The sequence below is a fragment of the Sminthopsis crassicaudata genome, chromosome 1 (genome assembly GCF_048593235.1).
Source record: "Sminthopsis crassicaudata isolate SCR6 chromosome 1, ASM4859323v1, whole genome shotgun sequence".
In the NCBI taxonomy this organism is placed as follows: Eukaryota; Metazoa; Chordata; class Mammalia; order Dasyuromorphia; family Dasyuridae; genus Sminthopsis; species Sminthopsis crassicaudata.
In genome coordinates, this window is record NC_133617.1 from 442,385,947 (window position 1) to 442,409,786 (window position 23,840).

The 23,840-nt window shown below is 36.3% G+C and overlaps 1 protein-coding gene across 1 annotated transcript in view; it reads right to left on the reverse strand.

The window, feature by feature from the left end:
* DOCK8 (dedicator of cytokinesis 8) overlaps positions 1 to 23,840 on the reverse strand; it is a 324,685-nt gene that overhangs the window by 161,904 nt on the left and 138,941 nt on the right. The window contains 1 exon segment of the mRNA XM_074280659.1: positions 23,292 to 23,457. Coding sequence (XP_074136760.1) covers positions 23,292 to 23,457 — 166 coding nt within the window.

A 23,840-nucleotide genomic window follows, 5' to 3' on the forward strand; every position in this document is an offset into this window, starting at 1 on the left:
AGACATGTCTGTGCTTGGTGAATCCCTGGTTCCTGTCAGTACAAAGAGGGGAACTCATGTTTGATATTAATAATAATACATTACTTGCTCCCAAATTGTGTGCTATGGGATCCATCATGTTACAATGCAAAATACATTTTTATTTAAACCACTGTCTTTTCATTTATGTGAATTATTTGGGACAAATTATTTACCTTCTTTCTACTTCAGTTTTTGCATGTATAAAATTAGGAGACTGATTGAAACAATCCTCAAGTTCTCATCCAGCTTTATTTATGACTCTATGAAGGTAATTAGTAGCATGATGAAGAGACTGAAATAAGAAAGATTGGAGTTCAAATTCTGCCTCTGATACTACCTATGTGACCTTTGGTAATTTTCCTAGCCTCTCTGTGTCTCAGCTTCAAGCTGGTTATATGACGAGAGGGTTGAATTGTTCCTTCCTATCTCTCCTCACTCTAAATTTATGATCTGATGACCAAGGCATAGTCTGACCTAAATTTTATACTTCCCATTTTCCCAATTCCCTTGTTATTTATGGAAGCATCTATTTGAAGAACCTGAAATTGCAGAACATTGAAAACCATCCATACATTAATGACTTATTATAGATAGCAATTTATTTTGACCCTTACTCTCTGTTTCTGTCTTTATCTCTGTCTCTGTCTGTCTGTCTGTCTGTCTGTCTCTGCCTCCCCATCCCTCACTTTGTCACACCTTCACCAAACTATCAACCATAGAAAAAGTGCTTAGGAACCATTTAGATATGCTGACCGGGCTTTGTTGTTTTCAGTTAGGTAGGTAAGTTTTAAAAGCCTAAAAGAGGTCAAAAGAAGATAGAACAAAGTCTTCTGAGGTTCTCAAAGACTATGAACAAACTCCACACAAGTGAAATAGGCAACTGAGATCACTGAGGACAATATGGGAAGTTCACAGGACCAGTCACTGAATCTGTCACATCTTTTATGAAAAGGCATCCGCTGGGGCATCTAGGTGGCGCAGTGGAAAGAGCACCAGCCTTGAATTCAGGAGGACTGGAGTTCAAATGTGGTCTCAGACACTTAACACTTCCTAACTGTGTGATCCTGGGCAAGTCACTTAACCCCAGCCTTAGGGAAAAAAAAGAAAAGAAAAGAAAAGGCATCGGCTGTCATTTGTCACTAGCAGTAGAGTATCTGCATCACCATGCCCCCATGTACAAGATAAACCTTGGTTTAGATGACTTTAAAAGTAACAACATAAAAAATGAGACTCTTCAGCTACACCCAGAGAAGGAGCACTAGGAAATGAGTATAAACTATTTTCATTTTTGTTTTTCTTCCCAGGTTATTTTTACTTCTGAATCCAATTCTTCCTGTGTACAATAAGAAATTCGGTTTGTTGTGCCACAGTTCTCTTTTAATGTCCTGACCCAGTTTCTCTAATTGTCCTATTCAGTTTCCCTGCCTCAGGTTATAACCTTTCCTCTTAACGTAGGGATGGAGGTCTTATCCTATCTTAGACCTTAGGCTATAATTGTTCCCTCTTAATGTTTGATGGGATAAAAATACCCATCCTGGTATCTCCCTCTTTAAGTCTTCGGTCTTGTAACCCTATAAAAGAATCTTGTATCCAACATTCAGGGATGGATTCTTTGAGATGATAGTTTCCTTCAGCCCTGGGACCAATCATGGATCCATTTGGTCCCAGTAAATCTCTCCATTAAGTAAATTGTTAAATTGTTCTCTAATCTCTATCTTGCTCAGTTTCTCCAACATTACAGGTTCTGCACACATATATTGTATCTAGGATATATTATAACATGTTTAACATATATAAGGCTGCCTGCTATCTAGGGAGAGGGTGGAGGGAGGGAAGGGAAAAATCAGAACAGAAGTGAGTGCAAGGGATAATGTTGTAAAAAATTACCCATGCATATGTACTGTCAAAAAAAAAAGTTATAATTATAAAATAAAAACAAAATAAAAGAAAAAGGAAAAAAATGAGATTCTTCTTGCTTTCTAGGATTTCCATTTCCAATTCATCTCAATTGAATTAATTAAATATTATCATACCTATTAGGTAAATTTCATAAGGCTCAGAATATAATTTTCTAAACAAAGTCTCCCTGGAGACTAGGACCTTGCAAAAAAGTATTAGAATGTATTATTACTTATTAGAATGTAAACTCTTTCAGGGCAGGGATTGGTTTTGCCTTTCCTTGTATGCAAGGCACTTAGCCCCAAAGTCTGGCCTGTAACAGGCACATGAAGGTATGATTCAATGAGAACTTTACAGCTTCTGGTAATTTGTGAAATTATTTTGTTTGTTCAAGGGATGACTGGTTACAACTAGCATTAGAATGATAAATGGGGGGAAAAAACGACAAAGAGAACTTCTTTATTTGCAGAAAAAATAATTTGACTGGGAGAGGAAGTAATTGGACTTAGCAGAGTTTAGAGCATTAAGACTAGGTGCCCACCCCAAGAGGACAAAGTCTGACCCTTGCACTCAAGTGGTTGTAGATCTGAAAGAAAAACATGATAGCAATAGGACTCTGGAGGGTGGGGTGAATTAAAGGGGCTGATTGTGATGGTGCTAGAATTGAGGGATCCCTTGGCCAGTTGCACAGGTTTTGTGAAAGAATTCGCAACCCCCAATAAATATAGGCACCAGATTTGTGACAAAAAGGGATTTATTTACACTAAGAAGACAGCTTTCTTATTGCAAAGATGGATTTACACTGAGAAGAAAATATCTTCATCAGTGGGCAAAATCCTGTTAGGACTTCTGCAAAGATGGGTAGACAAACCCGGAGCTGGGGAGGAGTTTGAGCCACTCAATAGAGGACTTTAACCATGCCCTAGGCTGAGATTTCCAATTGAATGAGATTACTTATCTTGGGAAGGGTGTTGTCTGGGAAAGGTGTGCCCCTCCCAGGGTTTGAGACTCAGAACACCCTTACCCTAAAGATTCCTTTCCAACCCTTCTCCCCCCAAAGATTAAAGGGGACACAGTTTACATCTGTTGCATAGTATGGACCATAGTAGTGGAGATTCAGGAGGCAAGGAAGGCATGGTTGTTCTCCATGTAAGAAATGGATGGCATTTGTTTTCCACAGTTATGAAAATTAAATTTGAGAAATGAAACAAATTAGAAAATCAAAATTCCCAAGGACATAAAGGAATAATCAAGGGTGGAGGTTACATAACCTTCTCCTAAAAGAATGTAAGCTCCTTGGGAGCAGGGACTGGCTATGTAATGTGGGGTGGAGATTCATATCTTATAAAACTTCTGTAATGTCTAATTAATGAGGAATCAGCAGTCCTTGTGCTTCAGGATAGGAAATAAAATGCTGTCTTTAGAACTCCAAAGGTGAGTCTACTTACTTAGGTATCCATTCTTTTAAGAATGTAAAATAAATCTTTCCTGCATTCTTTAGTGAGTTAGTGAAATTCTTGGTAAGATATTTTGTTTCCTATACTGGGAAGGAAGCATGCACCTTTGGATGCTGACTCCTATGAAAAAAATCTTGCTCACTTTGCACTAGTTACAGCTCTAAGTAGCACTAATTATAAGGATACAGGAGTATTCAAAAAGGATAAATTTCTTTAGCAATGAGAGAAGCTGCTGATAGCTTGTATTTTCTTCGTTTTTAAACTTCTAGTACAGAGCTAGTTCATATTGTGTGGACTAAGGTATGGTGAAGAACTTACAGATTAAGCACATATTGATCAGAGAGCTAAGGTAAAATCAGGCCTATAGGCCCCAGTCATGTGAAGGCCTAGGCTGCATTCCTTTGCCCAAATAGGGATTAACCTATCGGTGGCGGAAGAAGCTCTAAATCACATTGTCAGCTGCATTCCACTGACCAAATATGGCCAATCACAACCTATGGAGGGTGGGATTTTGAAGGTTCTTTGTCTGAAATGTGTAAAAGTGGTGAGCTTCTTCTAGGGAGTGGCTCTCTCCTGCTGTGAATTTGGTTCACAGACCAGGATGGGGTCCACTTCTCGAGATTCTAATAAATAATTCTGCTTTTTTATGAGTGACCTCTGAGTAGTCATTTTTGGATAGGATTTTCTATCCCTCACAATATCTTAAAAAAAAAAAAATCTCAAGTGACCAGAAGTTGCTTCACTTATTCTTGAGTCTACATTTGGGGCAAATCTGACTCAACAAAATCTTAAAGGTTAACTCAAAAGTGAAATTATAAAAAATTCAACTTATCACAATGAGACATGTTGCAAGAACATAAAAGATTTCCAGAATCAGGGTCAAAGAAAGGTCAAGGGCTTTCCACGAAAATGAAGAGAGGCAAGGGCACACTGGAAAAGCCAGAGAAATGATAGAACAAAGAAAAAAAACTTAATCACTCCTCCATTTCATTATCCTTGATCTATAGATGCAAATCAAATTAAAGTTTGTGCTAATGGAGGAATTGGAGGTAAGGGTAAAAAATGTAGGCTAAAGTTTGTTAAGGTCTCCTTCCTTTATAAAAAAAATCAGACATGGAATATAGAGTAAGTTTGTCCATATGATACTTAAGAATGTTAATATCTTCAGGAAAGCAAAATGAAATATAAATAAGGTTAAGAAAAATATCTGCTTCTAAAATGAGGATTGAGTGTATTTTGGAAAAGCTTCTAAACTATTCTCTGTTCTTGGAAAGATAACTCCATCCCCTTCCAGACTCAAACAAAACACCACTGAAACTGTATTTGTGTGATGTAGTGGATTTGGGAGTCAGGATCTCAGGTTTTGAATTCTGATCCTGCCATTTTCTAGAGGTGTGACTTTGGTCAGCTAATTTACTGTTTCTCAGTTTCAACTTTCTCATCTGTCAATGGGGATTATGTATGCATGTATGTATAAACACATGAATACACATATACATCAACCATCATTACTATATGGGGGTTTTCAGCACATTTTGATATAAAATCTATACTTTGTTTCAATGATCTCATGATGAAGAGAGCCATCTACACCCAGAGAGACGACTGCAGAAACTGAGTGTGGATCATAACATAACATTCCCTTTTTGTTGTTGTTCATTTGCATTTTGTTTTCTTATTTATTTTCTTTCCTTTTTGATCTGATCTTTCTTGTGCAGCAAGATAACTATACAAATGTTTACATATGTTGGATTTAACATATATTTGAACATGTTTAACATACATTGGATTATTTGCCATCTAGAGGAGGGAATGGTGGGAAGGAGTGGAAAATTTGGAACACAAGGATATGTATGCAAGGATCAATGTTGAAAAATTATCCATGTATAGGTTTTGAAAATAAAAAACTTTAATAAAAAATAATAAAAGCTATACTTCTATTGAAAAATAAATGTTTTAAATTACCTATTGGCTAAAAATAGAACCTAAAAAAAACTTTAACATGCCATCAGTAGATGGGTTCTTAAATTGAGTTCTCCTATGATCTAGTTCCTTTCTTTAAATCAAACGGGCTTTTACCTTAGAATTGCTGAAATTTTTTTTCTTTTTTAATATCTTTGTAAATATACTTTTTTAACATCTTCATAGTCCTTTTTCCTTACTTTGACCAACATCTGAACAGTTTAATATCTTGGTTTCCCTTCTTTTCCTTCTATTACCTATTTACTTTAGCTTATGTCTTCATTTATTTTCATTTGTAATAATATAAAATCTGTTACATTTTCCTGCTTCTAATTAATTTTCTCTCTAATGCAGGGAAAGCTTTGTTAGATATAAAAAACAAAATATCTTACCAAGAACTGACCTTTGATGAGTAAAGGAAAGATTTTACATTCTTGCAAGAATGGGTAGCTAGGTGAGTAGGCATACTTTTGAAACTCCAAAGACAGCATTTTATTTCCTATCCTGAAGCACAAGTCCCTCCCCTGATGCTCCATGGATGTTACAGAAGTTATAGGACATGAATCTCCCCTCATTCCTCATTACCTAGCCAGTCTCTGCTCCCAAGGAGCTTCCATTCTAAAAAGGGGAAGGACAGAGAACAAATTATTTTTTTTTCTTCAAATCTCAGGCTATTACTCCTGATTACAAAAGTCAGTCCCTGCCAGTAGGACCTTACTTTTTTTTAGGAGAAGATAACCTCCATCGTTGATTATTCCCCAATGTCCTTGTGGCTTTCATTTTCTAATTTAATTTATTTTTTTCCAATTTAATTTTCACAACTGTGGAAACTAAATGCCCATCCCATGGATCCCTTCTCAGAATAATGTTTTTAAATGTATAAAACTGAGGCAAACATATAGGATTACAAAGGCAACCCCCAATCAAAAACTGTTATCAAAATATTAAAACAACAATACCTGTTCACAGACTCTGGGATAAGAAGCCCTGTTTTATTCTACCAGTAAGACTTATCTCTTTGGAATGTCAAACCCTTGGTCCTGAGGGAAGGGGGAAGCTACGTCAGGGAAGATTGATTGACTTTGGAAATAGGGAGAGTCATTTTCTAATAGACTTTCAAAGGAATGATTGCCTTGAGCACTATTTATCCAAAAGTGGGATATAGTTTGGTGGGGGTGGGGGTGGAGGGAGTGGGTGGAACGATGCTGCTTTTTATTCTCACTGCATATCCTATATATACAGATGCCATAGGCATTATTCTAAAATATAGAGCTGGTTCAGTTTTCTGCTCAAAAAACTTTAGTTGTTTAGGTAACCTGCTCCAGATCATACAGGCAGTATTAGATGGAGAATTAGTACCGGGGTACTCTAATTCCAGAGATTGTGCTCTTTCTGTTTTACTCCAAATCTTTTGTCCAATGTCATACAGCTGATTATGTAACACATATAGGTTTAAACCTTGATCTTTTGACTCCAATTTCAGTGCTCCCTCAGTGCCCACTATGATAATAATGGATTATCTTTAAAAGATAAAAGAAAAAAAAAAAAGATGAAATTAATTTTCTCTCCTTGCCATCAAGGTGTTTCTTAGTTCTTTTTCTCTGGGACCACCTCTAAGAAAAAAGATTCAATCCATGAGTTTATTTATCAATAAAATATTGAGAGGTGGGGAGAGGGAAGTCATAAAACTCTCCAATGTTACAGAAAACTTCTCCCTAATTTTTCTTGGTCCCTTTTTGTTTGAGAGCAGATGACCCAGAAAGATTGACACTTCACTAATTGAGTTCAGAAAGAAGATCCCAAAACTTTGTAGTCATTCAAAAGAATTTGAGGTTTAAACCCACTTTCAAGTCAAGGGGCAAAGATTATTATAATTGTAATGCTGACTGAAGTGGGCTAAGTTCCAAAAGAATTTAGGCAAGAATTAGCAGCAAAAAGATAAATTCCTCAGAAACTTTATTATTACTGACCAACAAATAGTTATCTGAGAGCCACTATTACTTGTGGAACTACAGCACCCCCAAGGTCAGGTGGCCTTACGATTAAAGCCAGGTCACCTTAATGTTGCTGCCATATCTCCCCCAGAAGCGGCACCCTATCATCATCATCGTCTTATACTAACCAAAGATATTCTGGGTGCATGCCTATAAAAATTCGAAAATTGAACAAACTCTGCCCTCAAGTGGCCAAACATTATACTAATATAATTGCAGAATAAATTCCTCCTGAGGGGGGTGCCACAGTTCCAGCTTTGTAACTCCTGAATTTTTTTATTTTGGGGGTCAAACAGCAGGATATCTCAGGGGCAGAATGTCAGAAAACTTGGATTTAGCTTTATTATTCATCATAGCATCATCAGAGCATGGATTGAGAGCTGGAAGATACCTCAGAAATGACCTCATCCAGGCCTTCTTTTATAGATGAGCAAACTGAAGTTGAATTTCTATTGTATCCAAGGTTTGTTATTTTGTCACATAGGTAGCATGTAGCAGAACCAAAATTTTAACCCAGGTCCTCTGACTCCAAATCTAACACTCTTTCCATTATCCCATAACATATACATTGGCAAAACGACGCATGAAATTTAAGATTCCTAAATTCAGGAGATGCAACTCCTCTACCGAATAGATTTTGTTCTTGGTGAGTTCAAAATAAAAATAAATTTAGAAGTCAGCCACTGTCTACATTCTCCACTTTGCTTTCCCATTGGAAGCCTTTTTAAAAAGTGTTCTTGGAAAGTTAACCATCTCTAATATTCCTTGTCAGTTTTAGTTACTATGTTATATTCAGCTTATCTTTTAGTTCAGAGAGATATGCTTACATATTTGTTGCTCAGTTATCTTTTAGTCATATAGTGCATAGAGATAAATATAGTGCAATGCTGTGTTTTTTATATTTTTCAGTCAATCATATAATGGTAAAAATGTAGTCTATTGTATAGCATTCCTAACAAATTGTAACTTTCTTAAATTAAGAGTGCCCTCAATGCATTAAAAAAAAAATTCTAATAAAAACTTATATGGATGGAAAAGTAGGCATGGGGCAGTACTTATTTATATTTTTCTAATAATTTTTTTTGGCAGCAATAAGGCCTGATATTTTTTCCCTTGTACCTTTGATATCCTCCCCTCCTTCAGATACCTTGAAAATTTATTTCTTAATGGTCTCAAAAATCTACAGCTTTTCTCTGTATGGAAAAGTCTGATTTTTCTTTATTTTCTTCATTGCTATTTCTGTGTCCTTTAGATGTCCATGTGCATTGAGTCCAAGCATAGTGGTTCCATTGTTCTTGAAGCTAAAACAAATTTGTTATATTTGTAGATATTTTTCATCTGTTTGTTGTCCTTCCGGTTTCAATCCTAATCCTAAATATCCTTCCAATCACTCTGTTCAACTGGATCTCTTCCAGTCCTACTGAGTATTCTTTAAACTGATTTTTCCTCCCCTATTTCCAATTGTTTTACAAGATGATGTTGCTTTTATACAATTCTTCTTTATAAGATTTTACAAGTTGAATTTGTCTTAACTAATGTTAATGTTCTTTTTAATTCATATTTTGTCATCTGGCAATTTAGTGAAGTGTTTGCTAAGGCATTTTTAGACTTTTATGATCTTGATTTGGCAATTGAATAAATTGAATTACATTGAACAAACTTCTTATGAAATTAGAAAGGACAGTTGTATAAGAAAATCTCAACAAAATATTTACTTTTTAAAAATAAAAAATATTTACAGTATGGCTCGTAATATTTTGGTCATTTAAAAAATTGTATTGATTCATCTTGTCTTTACATTATAATCATTTCTAAACTTCTTTTTTTTTGGATCAAATCGTACTAAATTATAATTACATGATTAGTTGTTTTCTTCTAAGTACCACAAAAATTTAAGACATTATTTTAATGATTAATCATTCTGCAGAAATTGTTCTCTCCAAATTTACCAATGATCTCTTTTCTCAGTCCTCATCCTTTTTTATCTTTTTGTATCATTTCAAAATGTTGATCCAGATACATACTCTTTCCTAGGTTTTTATGACACTACTCTTTTTCTTAGTTCTCCTTCTGTCTGATTGCTTCTTAAGTCAGTTTCAAATCTGCTCGATATGTTTCAAAGTAATCACCCACTGCACAGAAATGCAATAGAAATATTGAGTGGAAAAAGGCATACAATTTACCATTGTTCATTTGGACCATGTATAGAATACAAAGTGTCATATGCTAAAAACTAACTTGATTTAACTTTCTGATTTTAAATCATAAAATACTGTACACTTTGTACACAGGGAGCAATTGCATTCACATTCTATAGAAAAAAATTAGTTGATGTATTTATTTAGTGCTTTAAAGTATCTAAATTGCTTTATGTGCATAGCTCTTCTAAGCCTCAAGGAAAATGGAGCTTCAAAAAAATGTTTTCACTTATTCAGAGGCTGAGGCATAAAGTGGAGAGAGTAATAAATTTGGAGTTAGGAAGACCTAGGGTCATTTTACGGAAATACAACATATAAAAGCTGACTTCCAATGCCTATAAGAAACCTCTTTTACTAATCTAAGTTTTCGGGTCTGTAAATTCCTTTACAGAGAATCTCTGTGCTGCCAGAAGGGGGTTCCCCAAAACTCCCTACCCTGTGTTGAAGGGGTATAGGGGAGCCAAACCTCTCCATTTGGTTCCTTGGACCCCGAACCTGCCACTAGACCTTATCATTTAACTTTCTGTCCACCAGAAACCCTAATCTCATTTTGGGTTCCCTAAATCTAGACCTCATCATTTGGTTCCCTGAAAGGGAATCCCAAAACCTAAACCTTATCAATCTGATCACTTCCCATTAGTTTGACATCTCTAGGTAGATCATATACATCTCCTAGATTTATACATCCCACCCTAGCTCTCTCCTGATCTTTTAGAAATCTTGAATAGGATGTCCCACAGACATCTCAAAATATCCAAAACATAACTCATTCCCCTTATCATATATTCCCTATTGCTGTTTATGAACCACAGTCTTCCCACTGAACCAGATGCAAAACCTTGGTGTCATCATCTACTCATTCTTATTCCTTCCATCCCCACCCCTTATCCAATCTATTGCCAAAATTTCTCATCTTTATCTTTGTAACATCTCTCATGTTTACTACCTTCTCTCTATTCACACATAGAACAATCTGGTTAAGGCTCTCATCACATTTCACCTGAACTATTTAAAGCTTTTTATAAACTCATTTCTTCTATCTTTTTCTAAGTCAGGGTTAAGTGACTTGTTCAGGGTTACATAGCTAATAAATATCTGAGACAGGATTTGAACTCAGATACTCCTGACTTCAGGGCTAGTGCTTTATCCACTACACCACTTATTATCCCCTTCTTATCTTTTCTGACTTTTTACACTTTGCTACTTTCTACATAACATAATATAGCTACACTGATCTATTATTTGTTTCTGCATATAATACTCCAGCTTCTATTTCCATTCTTTCAAACTTACTATTCTCCTTACCTAGAATGCTATCTCTTCTTACTTCTGCCTCTCAGCCTAAGGGAGAGGGTCAATTGAATCAATTAATCTCTCCTACTCAGCCCTGGTGCCTTTATTATTTGAATACACACTTCAACTGAGTCAACCAACCAACCAAAAGCATGCATTAAATGTGAACAAGGTCTGACTTTCTTGGTTGACTCATTCATTCAGTCAATGAAATTTCAAATAGATGGGACAGGAAGTCTATTCATATTGGTTGAGAGACTTGGTCATTCCTAATGGGCTTACATAAAACCTGTGAGCTCATTTAAAATCAAAGATCTGAGCGTCTATTGCCTGGTCATAGAACTCTCCATTCAAGTTCCTGAGAGGAATTTCTTGGGGATTCAGTGGAGAAGAGAGCACCTCAGTCCTATCCTCCACCAACCCTTACTAGAGAAAGACTTTCAGAGGACCTGAGGATGATGATTTCTCAATCAACATGTTTACTGAGCTGTCATCATTCACACAGAGTAATTCCCAGTTTAATATCTATATCCTGCATGCCTCTGCAGGGCATGGGTCAAATTGTGGTTTCTGGGACACAGCCACAGCTTGAGGAGATCCTTTACTAGTAGGCCAGATATTGGGCCAGCTTGAAGAAAAGAGACATTAGCGTCCAATGTCTAAGAACATTAGCTGAATAGAAGGTCTGGAAGCAGTTAATTATTCATCAAAGAAGTCAAGTTTCAGCTGATATGCTTGTTCCCAGCAAGCCCAGTCCTCTGCAAGTGAGTTTAATAATTAGATAAACAAGACTTCAGAGGCTCCAAGGGCTATGAAAATACATTTTATGTGGCTTTCACTAACATAATCACCAGTTAAAATGATGGCAACCTGCTTTACAACCTCATTATAATATTTGATCCTGTGATCTCCATGCATGTTCCCATCAGCAGAAGGATAAAATAGTTTTTGAAGATTGGACTGGGGCTGCCTACAAATGAAGAAGCTCTTGTTCTCCCTCAACAGTAAAGCAGCTGGAATCTTCATTACCATTTTTAGTGTCCTGCATATAAAATAAAATTACCAAATGGGAAATGAGCCAAGGCATGCTTTGAACAATGAGTTCTTGAGAGAATAAGTACCAATTATTTAAACCATGAAGGGAAAGAAACAATCAGGTTTACTAAATCTGTGGCAGAGAGCAAAGATGCACCTTTCTCAGATTGTGATATTCTTTTGAGTCTAACTGAATTTCCTCTGCAGGTCTGAAGTGCTTGAAAACAGAAAGAAGTAAAGAGAAGAGCACTCCAGACCTGCAGAAAAAAATTCAGTTTTAGGGATTCTACTGTTCCAAGACTTTATTCACACTAGAATGCAGACAAATATGCTTTTTTTACAGTTCCTCATGCTTGACATTCCACTGATTGTCATCAATGCTTGGAGAGCACTCCTTTCTCATCTTCATCTCTTAGAATCCCAAATTCCTTTAAAGCTTAGTTTAAGTATCACCATCAATAAGGTGATTCTCCTCTCAACTGTTTTCCCCCTCCCTTATGTCTTTCTTTTCACAATTTCTTTGTACATTAGTGTAATATAGATGCCCTCTTGGAGGGCAGAAAAGGATTTGCTTTTGAAATTGTATCACCAGTGCTTAATAAATGTTATTTGATAAACAAATTATTCTTTGGAGTGAGGTGTTCATGCTCTCTTCAATCCCCAACCCCAATCTCAGCCTATTGTCCTACCCTATTGCCAACTGTTGAGAGGGAGGAAAAAGGAGGAGACCAGCATTTGTAGTCAGAGTTCCAATCCTAGGACCTAGTTGCCTCATTTGGAATAAACATTACTGTTCAGGTTGGTGATGTGACTGTTGATATTTTGAAAAATGTATTTAATGAGAGAGGAAGAGGAGCCACTACAAAGAGGAATAAAGTCTATCATTTTAAAATCCTGGTTAAGGCTTAAAAAATTCAAATAAGCCTGGGAAAAGTAACACATTGAAGTAAAAGTCACAGGGAGTCAGACTCGTTCCTCAACTTGAGAGCAGATTTAGATAGAAGTCTGGGTACCTGAATAGATGGAGAATGGATTAGAGTAGAAGAGAGATTAGGCCAAAGTGATAAGGAATAATAACAGTTTTGGAGTTGAAAAATGGATGGGAACAAACTTTGCCTATTTGACAATTTTAACTCAACCCAATTCTCTGAAGGGTAGACAGACAAGAGACAGTGTCACTAATGCCCAAATTCACTTAAATTCCAGTAGGGTCAGATACCAAGTACCTCTGTTTATAAAACTCCAGAAAGGTAACTAATGAAGATCATCTAAGCTCAAGAAGAGATGCATTATTGTTATGGCGCCTCACTAACAGTCCTTTAACAGGGAAGCTCTGCAGTTTATTAAAAATACTAGTGAAGGTATGGTGGTGAACTCTGAAACTATGTCCCCTTTAATCTGTAAAAGAAGGGAGATTCAGAGTCTCAGGCCCTCCTCTGGGAAAGCATATCTTCCCAGACAAGTTAAGTGGCTTCATTCAACTGGAGATCTTGGTCAAATCACCCTCCATTGATTTTTTGGGGTGGCCTGGCTCCCCTTTAGGAAATTCCCAAGACTCTGGGGAAAAGCCTTCAAAATGATTTTATTCAGTTTGAGATCTGGGCCTGATATTCCTATTGAGTAGCTTGAAACTCCAAGATAAGTACTCTCTTTTCAACTGGAAATCTAGACCTGCGGGCATTGACCACTTTGAAGGAATCTCATTCAATGGAAGCCTTAGCCCCAGACTTCTAATAAAAAGACAATTCTGAACCCCAAATCTTTGCAGAAGTCTAAAACAGGATTATGCTTTGCCAAGGAACCTCTCTTCTAAGCATAGCTGCATGCCAGGACTTTTGCCCGCTGTGAAGATACCCTTTTCTCAGTGATAACCTTTGTTATTTCTCTGACAGGATCTTGCCAGTGAGGAGTCTGTCTTCCTAGCAAAGCTGGCTTCTCAGTGCCAATAAAAATCCCTTTTGCCATTCAGATTTCGGGTCTGCGCATTTTTTACATTGGACCTGGATGCCAAGGGGTTTCCCCACCTCAATTCTCACACCTCTCCACTATCATTAGACTCGCATCAAAGGGGCTGTTACATCAGAAACATCAGGGATTTAAATGCCCATCTGACTTTAAAAAGTCAGATATGTATACCGCTATATACATATGCATATATCTTTGTATGATAAAAGCTATAAATATTTTTGTAAACTTAGTTAAATACCAAAGGACTAATCCCTTTTAAGGAATTCTATGATGGACACTAAAAATAAATATTTTTTAAAATAAAGTTTGATTTTGCTCACCTGATGTTTTGTTCATCTGACTTTTCATATATTAGGGTCTGCTCAAAGGAGGACATACCAGTATTCAGGGTTGAATTTATGAAGCAGACAGATGTCAGGACTAAATTAAGGGCACCAGGAAGTGTCTGAATTGTATTTATGTTGATGATAGAAAATTTTCAATCAGAGCTCAGTTTCTTTGGATTAAATGAAACAGGGTCTTTGACCTTTGTATAAATAGGCAAATACTTTTTGAAGATGTACCATTTTGAACTGCTGTGTAGCAGCAGATAGAGAGACGGGTCTAGAGTCAGGAAGATTCATTTTCCTGAGTTCAAATCTGACTTCAGGTGTTTACTAGCTCTATGACTCTGGCAAGTCACTTAATCCTGCTTGCCTCAGTTTCCTCTTCTGTAAAATGAGATGGAGAAGGAAAAAGCAAAGCACTCCAGTATCTTTACCAAGAAAATCCCAAAAGGGATCACAAAGAGTTAGGCACAACTGAAATGACTGAACAACCACTACAAGGCACTTTGAATTCTTATAACTCACTAACACTGCAATGAGTTTCTTAGAGTAATGTGAAGGGCTGATGAACAGATGCCGAGGTGATGAACAGATGCATGAGGGTAAGGGAGATAATCACAGAGAGTGAAATTAAAAAGGGGAAATTTAGAACCAACAAGGACTATATTTGCTATTTTAAAATTTTGCCCAACATTAAGACAAACCCCTCCACCCAGAGTATTCTGAGATGTTAGGATTACTAGGTGAGAACTCAGGTTGTCTGGACAATGACAAGGTGAGAATTCAGGACAATTACAAGGTGAGAACTCAGGCTGACTTGATAGTTCTCTGGCTCAGATTCTAAGAGGAGCAAGCTCATTGGTTGGAGTACTTTTTCCCAGAAGCCCTTGCATTATTCCACACCCATTCTCTGGGAGGATAAAAGAGGCAACATTGGGCCTGAACAAGCAGTCTGGATTGGGGAAGGACAAGAGCTGGAGGAGATTCAGAACCAGGATTCAGGAATAAGAAGAGGCTGGCTGGAGGCTCCAGAAGCCTCCCAAGAAACCTGCTCATAGAGGAAAAGATTATACAGAAAAGAAACCTCCTCCCAAAGAAGGATCACAACCGAGAGACGATCAGAACTTTACACTGAGACACTGGGAAATTCTTTTAAATCTTATTTTCTCTTTTGTGAGAGGAAGATAACTTATTTTGAAGAATTTTTTTGATACTTAAATAGATCTAGGATCATAATATGGATTGGAATATGAGAATTTCCCCAGATCTTTGCTAGATTTTTAAGTCATACCAGCAGCCACAGATGTCCCCTAAGCAAGGGTTATGAAATTGATTATTATTGATTAATAGTTAAGAAGATTACTCATCACCATGTGTAATCACTGCATAGTGTAACCAATTTCTAGGGCTTAGATTTGGATTTATTTTGTATAGGCCTTAGAAGAAAAGTTTGTAAGAGACCAGAGTGAAGACAGTGTATACATTTGAGAATGGACTTCTTTATAGTGGGAGATAAAGAAGATAGATGGAAAATGATTCAATCTGGTTAAGTGTTTTTCCTAATTGTACGTCTCTCAGGTAAAGAGTTTGGGGTGGCATGTATAGGCTTGGGGACTTACCAGAGAATGTTCAATTCTGTGTGTTTTCTCTGTTATGATGGATTGTGGAGGAAATCAGCATAATTATGGACCAATCACAGTTTTAGTTTAGTTTTTGATACCAGTTAATATTATGTAATGAACTCATATAACCAGACACTATAAAAGACTGCTCTGATTGTAAGAAAATTTGATCATTGAAAGATCATTGCCTCAGTTTCTCTTAGTTGCAAATTTATTCTGATAGGCTATGCTTGATCTAGTCTTATTATTAAATTTATTCATATTATAATCAAATTATTAGATTTTCAATATGAGCATTTATGTAGTTTGGAATTACTAAAAATTAGAGCTTTATTTACTGTTTTGTTGATTATCTAGACTTTAAAAAGTAAGTAGAAAATATATTAGTAATGGTGATTGAATTTTAAAGTGTGTCATAGGCACATTACTCCTTACTCTCCAAGGTAGTTGTTTTAACATTTGCCAGATTGCTACTCCCATGGTCCAGTCTTGGTCCATTCTTTTCTTTCTGTATACTATTTCATTTTGTAATCTCATCAGCTTCCAGGAATTTCACTATCATCTCTATGCTAAAGATTCTTAAATTTTTGTCCAGCACTAAATTCTCTCTAATCTCTAGTTTTACATTTCCCAATTGTTTATTAAACATCTTGAATCAAATGCCTCTCAGACATCTTAAGATCACACATTCACAACTGAACTCATTATGTTCTCCCCCAAATCCTCTTCTCTGACTTCCCTATCACTCTCAATAATACCAACATCATCCTAGTCTCTCACACTCATAATTTAGGTGTCATCCTTGACCCTTTACTTTCTTAAACCCCAAACCAATAGCCAATCAGCTGTCAAGTCCTGTCATTCTATCTTCACTCTCTTATTTAGGCCTCTTTCCCTCTTCTGACCCTATCACCTCACATCTGCACTATTGCAGTCTGCTGATGGTTCTCCCCACCTCAAGTCTCTTCCCACTCTAGTTCATTCTTGACTCAACTGTCAAATTGATCTTCCTTACATGGTCATGTTATCTTCTTTTCAATCAACTCTAGTGGCTCCATATCCAAATAAAAAAATTCTCTAATATTTAAATCCCTTCCTAACCTTATTACTTTCAACCATCCAGTCTTTTTATATCTCATTCTCTCCTCAACATTCTCTTTGATCTAGTAAAACTTGCTTCCTTGTTGTTTCTCAAACAAGACACTTACTGGCTGTCCCTCCATTCCTGTTCTGTGCTCCCTTCTCATTTCCATCTTATAGTTTCCTTGGCTTTTTTCAAGTCTCAGCATAGTTCTACTTTCTTTCCCAGTCCTTTTTAATTCTTAATGCCTTCCCTCTGAGACTTTTGTTCTTGTTGAATTGTTTTAGTCATGTCTGATTCTTCATGACCCCATCTGCAATCCTTTCTCCAGATCATTTTGCAGAGAAGGAAATTGAGGCAAACAGGGTTAAATGACTTGTCCAGAGTCATATAGCTATTAAGTAGCTTAGGCTAGATTTGAATTCCTAAACATGAATCTTCTTGAGACTTATCTTGTTTATACCTTTTTTGTACATAGTTGTTTGCATATGGTCTCCCTTCTTAGATTGCAAACTCCAGGAGAGCAGTAACTGTTTTCTGCCCTTATTTCTTTGTAGTTTGGAATTACTAAGCACAGTATCTGGCACATAGTCGGTGCTTAATAAATGCTAGTTGGCTGACATAGATGTGGATAACAATCCGTCCTCAACTTCTCCTTTTTGTGGAATTCTCTTCCATGTCTTTTCACAAATCTTCCATAGAGAGTCTATCATTGTAAACATTCCATTGGTCCTCTGGATATTTCCTATGGATTAGTGCAGCAATTGGAAGGCATTCTCTCTCAGTCTGCTTCCAATTTATAACCTTCTTTTTGTCATACATGTGTCCTTGTTAATGTCACATACTGAACCTGGGGTAAGGAGATCTGGGTTCAAATCTCATCTGATACTGTGTGTGTGTAGTTCCTCAATCTCAGTTTCCAAATCTGTAAAATCAGAATGATTTTACATTCATTCATTCATTGTATCTACCTCACAAAATAGATGGGACAATCAAGTGAAAACATTTTATATATAAAACATTTTTACACCTTAAAATGCCATAAAAATGTCAGTTATTATCACTACAAAAATTAATGAAAAAATTGAGTCCACCACTGATACATTGTTGGTGGAACTGTGAACCATTCTGGGGAGCAATTTGGAACTATGCTCAAAAAGTTATCAAATTGGGCATACCCTTTGACCCAGCAGTGTTACTATTGGGCTTATATCCCAAAGAGATCTTAAAGGAGGGAAAGGGACCCACATATGTAAAAATGTTTGTGGCAGCCCTTTTTGTGGTGGTTAGAAACTGGAAACTGAATGGATGTCCATCAATTATTGGAGAATGACTGAATAAATTATAGTGTATGAATGTTATAGAATATTATTGTTCTGTAAGAAATGACAAAAAAAGGATTATTTCAGAGAGGCCTGAAGAGACTTAGATGAACTGATGCAAAGTGAAATGAGCAGAACCAGGACATCATTATATATGGCAACAACAATACTATATGAGGATCAATTCTGATGGATGTGGCTCTCTTCAACAGTAAGATGATTCAAACCAGTTCCAATTGTCCAGTAATGAAGAGAGCTATCTACACCCAGAGGGAGGACTATGGGAATTGAGTGTGGATCACAGTATAGCTTTTTACTCTTTCTATTTTGTTTGTTTGCATTTTTGTTTTCCTTCTCAGGTTGGTTTTTTCTTTCTAGATCTGATTTGTGTGTGTGTGTGTGCAGCAAGATAGCTATATAGATATGTATAGACATATTGAGTTTATGATTTAACATGTTTAACATGTATTGGACTACCTGTCATCTAGGGGAGGGGATGGAGGGAAGGAGGGGAAAATTTGGAACAGAATATTTTACAAGGGTTAATGTTGAAAAAAATTATCCGTGCATATATTTTGTAAATAAAAATATATAATAATAAAAAAATTAAAATAATAATAATAAGAAGAATTGAATACACTACAGTTTTTTTCCCCATATATAACATCAGAGATTTGGAGTTGGGAGAAAGGAATAGAGTTGAATTTGTTCTCATCCCTCTAGGGCAGCATGGCCAAGATTTTGCCACTGAGCACCAAAAGTAGCTTTCATTTAAAAGTCACACTTCCCATCCACTCAGTGTCTCAGGATCTTGTGATTCTTCAATAGTCCTACACAGTGATGTCTTATCAACTAGGATCACAATATACCCTACTTACTGTCTCTCTTCTTTCCTAGGGTTCAAATCAAACATTCTGGGGAACAGGCAATTTGCTCTATCATAACTCCAACTTCATATCCCTACTGAATTTTTGTCAGATATCAGAATCCCAAATTTCATCTTGTTTTGCCACTTTTCCCAAATACACAAATCTGGGAGTTGGTCGAGCTCTGGTATTCCTTGTTTCACCTGCATCTGTAGCTTTTGACCTTCCATTACCAAGTGAGCAAAAAGTGCTCTGTTCAGACTTGTCCTCCTTGACACTACTACATTTGGGGATCATTTGGTTCTCAATAATGTATTCTGAGAATAGCTGTGATATAATTAAGGGATTATGTTCATTTCAAAGGAGTAGACAAAGCAATAAATGCCTTCTGTGGGTAATGAAATGCTGAGGCAAATGGAGAGACATAGAATTTATTTTTGTGCTAATCCATTCCAATGCCACAAGCAACAGTTTAAGAACGGGATGAGATTTTGCCAAAAAAAAAAAAAAAAAAAAAAAAAATACACCATAGCTTCAGTCAAAAGTGTGAGGCCAGTGTGGTACAGAGAAAAAATTGATATTGAACTTTATAGGATCTGGATTCAAATCTTATCTATACTATTTACTATCTATGTGACCTTGAGCAAAACTACATGATACAATAGAAAGATCACTGAATTTGGTTCATATCCTACTGCTAAAGATAATACCTGCTTGACTATGAATCAGCAAATCATTTAACTTCTTCTTGGCTTAGTTCCCTCATCTGTAAAATAAGAGGTTGAATATCCAGAGGCTCTCTTCCAGCTCTAGATCTATGGTCTTATGGAAATAACCACTTTTCTTCAAGGTCTGCTAAGGAATAAAGGACATCAGTGTTCTGTTGCTTCAGAATTTTTTTAAGTGGTTTGTGTGTGTGTGTGCATGTGTGTATGTATATATATATATATATGTATGTATGTATGTATATATAAATAAATATATCCATGCTTACTACAACCTGATTGGAAGTGAGGGGGGGATGAAAGGGAAAAAAAAGAATAAATTAAAAACTATATAGCAGAGAACAAAAGAATAACCTACAAGGAAGTAAAGAGAAAATGGACAGTCATGAATAAAATCTCTTCTATTATTAGATATATTTTTTTAAAAATATAAATTTATTGTTACATATTCTGAATTCTCCCTGATGCTTTTCTGGGCAAATGAAATGTTTTTTTTTTTGTTTTTTTTTTTGTTTGTTTTAATTTTCCTTTTTCTTTTTTCTATTTTGTTTTTTTCTCATTTTGCATTTAGTTTAAAATAAATAAGTAAATGAATGAATGAACAAATAAATAAATTGTACTTAAGGGATAGTGACCCTGTCCATAGAGTTCATATGTCCAGTGGATTCAGACAGTGAGCAACAGCTTAAGTGGAAAAAAGATGGAGGAATGTGGCTACTGAGAACCAATCCCAAAAAGATAGAGAATAGTCTTATGTGAAAGGCAGGTTATATTTTTCTTAACTTTCAAGACCTTGGAAAAGTTAGATGAGATGGCCTTTGAGGTCCCTTTTAACTTTGTAAATGTATGATCTTAGGTACATGACCTTAGGTAAGTCACCTTACCTTGTTTGCCTCAGTTTCCTCATCTGTAAAATGAGCTAGAGAAGGAAATGGCAAACCATTGTATTATCTTTTCCAAGAAATCCCTAAATGGGGTCAAACAACTGAGATGACTGAACAACAACAACAAAAAATAAGCCCATGAAGTTATTTAATCTCTCAGGATCTTAATTTTTTTTGGCAATAAAATAAAGAGTGAATTAGGTTCAATTCACCAATCCCCCTCCCCTCTCTCTACATACATATATACACACATGTATACAAGTAGATACATACATATGAACATATACATATATGCTCCATATTGTTTGTCCTTGGTTATCAAAGAGGACCATGACCTCAGGGAGCTGATGACATGACATGTAAGTGAATTGGATTTAAGTGAGGGAGGGTTGTGCAAGGTCACCTGCCTCACTTTCCCCTCCAGAGCCAGCTGGATCCAGCAGCCAGATATAGATCAGCACAACTGGAGATGGCCCCAAGATACAATGAGAGACCTTAGCCTTTCAAAGCTAAGATCTACAACAGGTCTCAGTTTGACTGAGGCCACACCTTTCAGTGATTAAGGTTAGGTAGCAACCGAGACAAAAATCTCCTCTTTCATCTAGTCCAAAAAGAAAAAAAAAATAAAATAAAAATGAATAAATAAATAATTAAATCTGGGAGGGGAGAACTCTGTGTATAATATACGACACAGAGTCCTAGGTACTGTGATTTGGAGAATGAGATTTTGAACCTAGGGTCTTTAGCCTTTAAGTACAGTGATTTTCCTACCAACTAGGTCATTCACTAAATAGAGTACTGGACCTGGAATCAGGAAGAAAGATCTGAATTTAAATTTCCCCAAAATAATTAACTGTGTGACCCTGCCTGCCTCAGTTTACTCATTCATTAAGTGAGGATAATAATAGCACCTACCTCCCAGGGTTGTTGTGAAGATAAAATTAGATAATATTTGTAAAGTACTTTGTAAACCTTAAAGGCATATATAAATGCTAGTTTTATTGCTGCTGTCATTGCTGCTGCTACTGCAGCTACTAGTACTACCTCTATTACCACACCACATTGCTGTTCTTCATTTTCTTTAAAATGCCTTGCCTCCACTAACCTCCTCCCCCATGTCATGAGGTGACAGTGATTCTGAAGATTCCACTCTGTCAATGGAATGTAAGTTATATTAAGTATTAACAAGATAAAGAAGCTTTGAGTGTGATAATGTTAGATTGTGTATCAGTGGGCTAACGATCAATCTGGCTAATCATTATCACCAGAAATGCTACTTACATCAATATTACAGTGATATAAATTTACAAAGTACTTTCTTCTTGGAGCCTGCAGTTCTGCCCTTCTGATCTAACAGTTTTCCCCACTGACTAATAGAGGTCCAGACCTGCAGCTAATAATTCTTCCCCAGATCCAAATCCAGCACAGAAATTTGCAGAGCTCAGACTAGCAAGAGAAGGTAGTGACCAGACTATGTATCACTTTGGTACTATTGAAAGCTTGCAGGTCTCTAAACTGCACTCCAAATCCTAGAATAACACACTTAGTACCCCAACAGCAACAGGATGGACATAGACTTTGCCTTCAGAAGTGCCATAGATCCTGGCCCTAACATCAAAGCTAAAATCTAGAAGTTGTCTGGAAGGATGGGCAAGCAGAAAAACATATGTAAAATTCAAATGTACTTTGTAAGAGGCTTATAGATGCTTATAGGTGCATTCCCCTCCAAGGTTACCTTGTATTTTCTCAGTATGTATTATATACATATTACATATATATAATTATTTGAATCTTAGCTACTTAGCAGGGATTGTTTCTGCTTCTTTCAATCCCCACTATTTAGCACAGGGTCCAATGGATAATAATGACTTCATAAATGTTTACTTTGCATAAAGTAAAATGATTACTTTGCACTCTGCCTTGCATTCAAGACTCTCTCAATCAGACATCATCCTACAACTCCAGTTTTATCTCACCATCCCTCCACACATCTATATTTTTTTGTTCAGTCTGTCCGCAAGTCTGAATTTATCATATTGTCAGAGCTATTTCATGAGTTGTATCAAAGTATTACTTCCATTTTGCAGATGAGGAAATTGAAGCCAAGAAAGAGTTGAATGAATTGTTTTAGGGTCATATGGGCAGTGTCTGAGTCAAAGTGTGGATTCAGGTCCTCTAGTTCCACACACAAAGTAGAAATTTGGTCACCAGGTGATGGATTTTTTTCAGCCCTGCAGGAAGTCATGCAGTAACTAACTTTTAAGGTATGGGAGGGTTAAGATATGTGTTAGTAGAAGGAGGACTTATATGGATGAATATATGGTTAATTTCGAAAAAGGAGTGAAGAAAAAACTTACTTCATTTCTTAGACTGTGAAGAAAAATTCCAAACCAACTCCCCTCCCCCCACCAAAATAATAACATCAGAGGTCATTATTCTTCTCAGAGTATCTAAAATTTTGACTAAGTAAAAGTATAAAAGAGACATATATTTGCTCAAGTAGAATGATAGTTAGTGGACCAAGGAGGTCTCTATTAAAAATTTCCAATGTTTATGAAATATGAAAAATCCAAAGCACCATCTCCAGTTGTCTTCATAAGAGCTTTGCTGGTTTTAAAAGAACTCTTAATTGTCTCACCTGTAGACAGTATGAGGGACATATACTTCTTTAGTTGGGAATTCCAGAATCTCTTTATGTAGGCGGGTTCGGTTTTCAGGAAATGGTTTCACAGGTAACAGCTCAGGGGTCAGACAGCAGCAGTTTAGTACCTCTGGGGCTGGGGAGATTTCTAGTTTTAGTAAACCTTCAGCAAAAAAAGAAAAACAATTTTTTGAAACAAAATGCATTCATAACTGGAAACAAATTATATCAGACATATGATGACAATGTTTTTGTTGTTCAGTTGTGCCCTACTATTTGTGATCCTTTTTGCCATTTTCTTTGCAGAGATACTGGAATAGTTTGCCATTTCCTTCTCCAGCTGAGGCAAACAGGGTTAAGTTGCCCTAGATCACATAACTAGTAAGTTTCTGAGCCCAGATTTGAAATCAGAAAAATAAGTCTTCCTGAATCTAGGCCCAACCCTCTACCCACTGTGCCACCTAACTGCTCATGATGATAATATAGTTATAATGATTGATGAGTATATATGGCTTCAAAATTTTAAAAGTATAATACATATACATA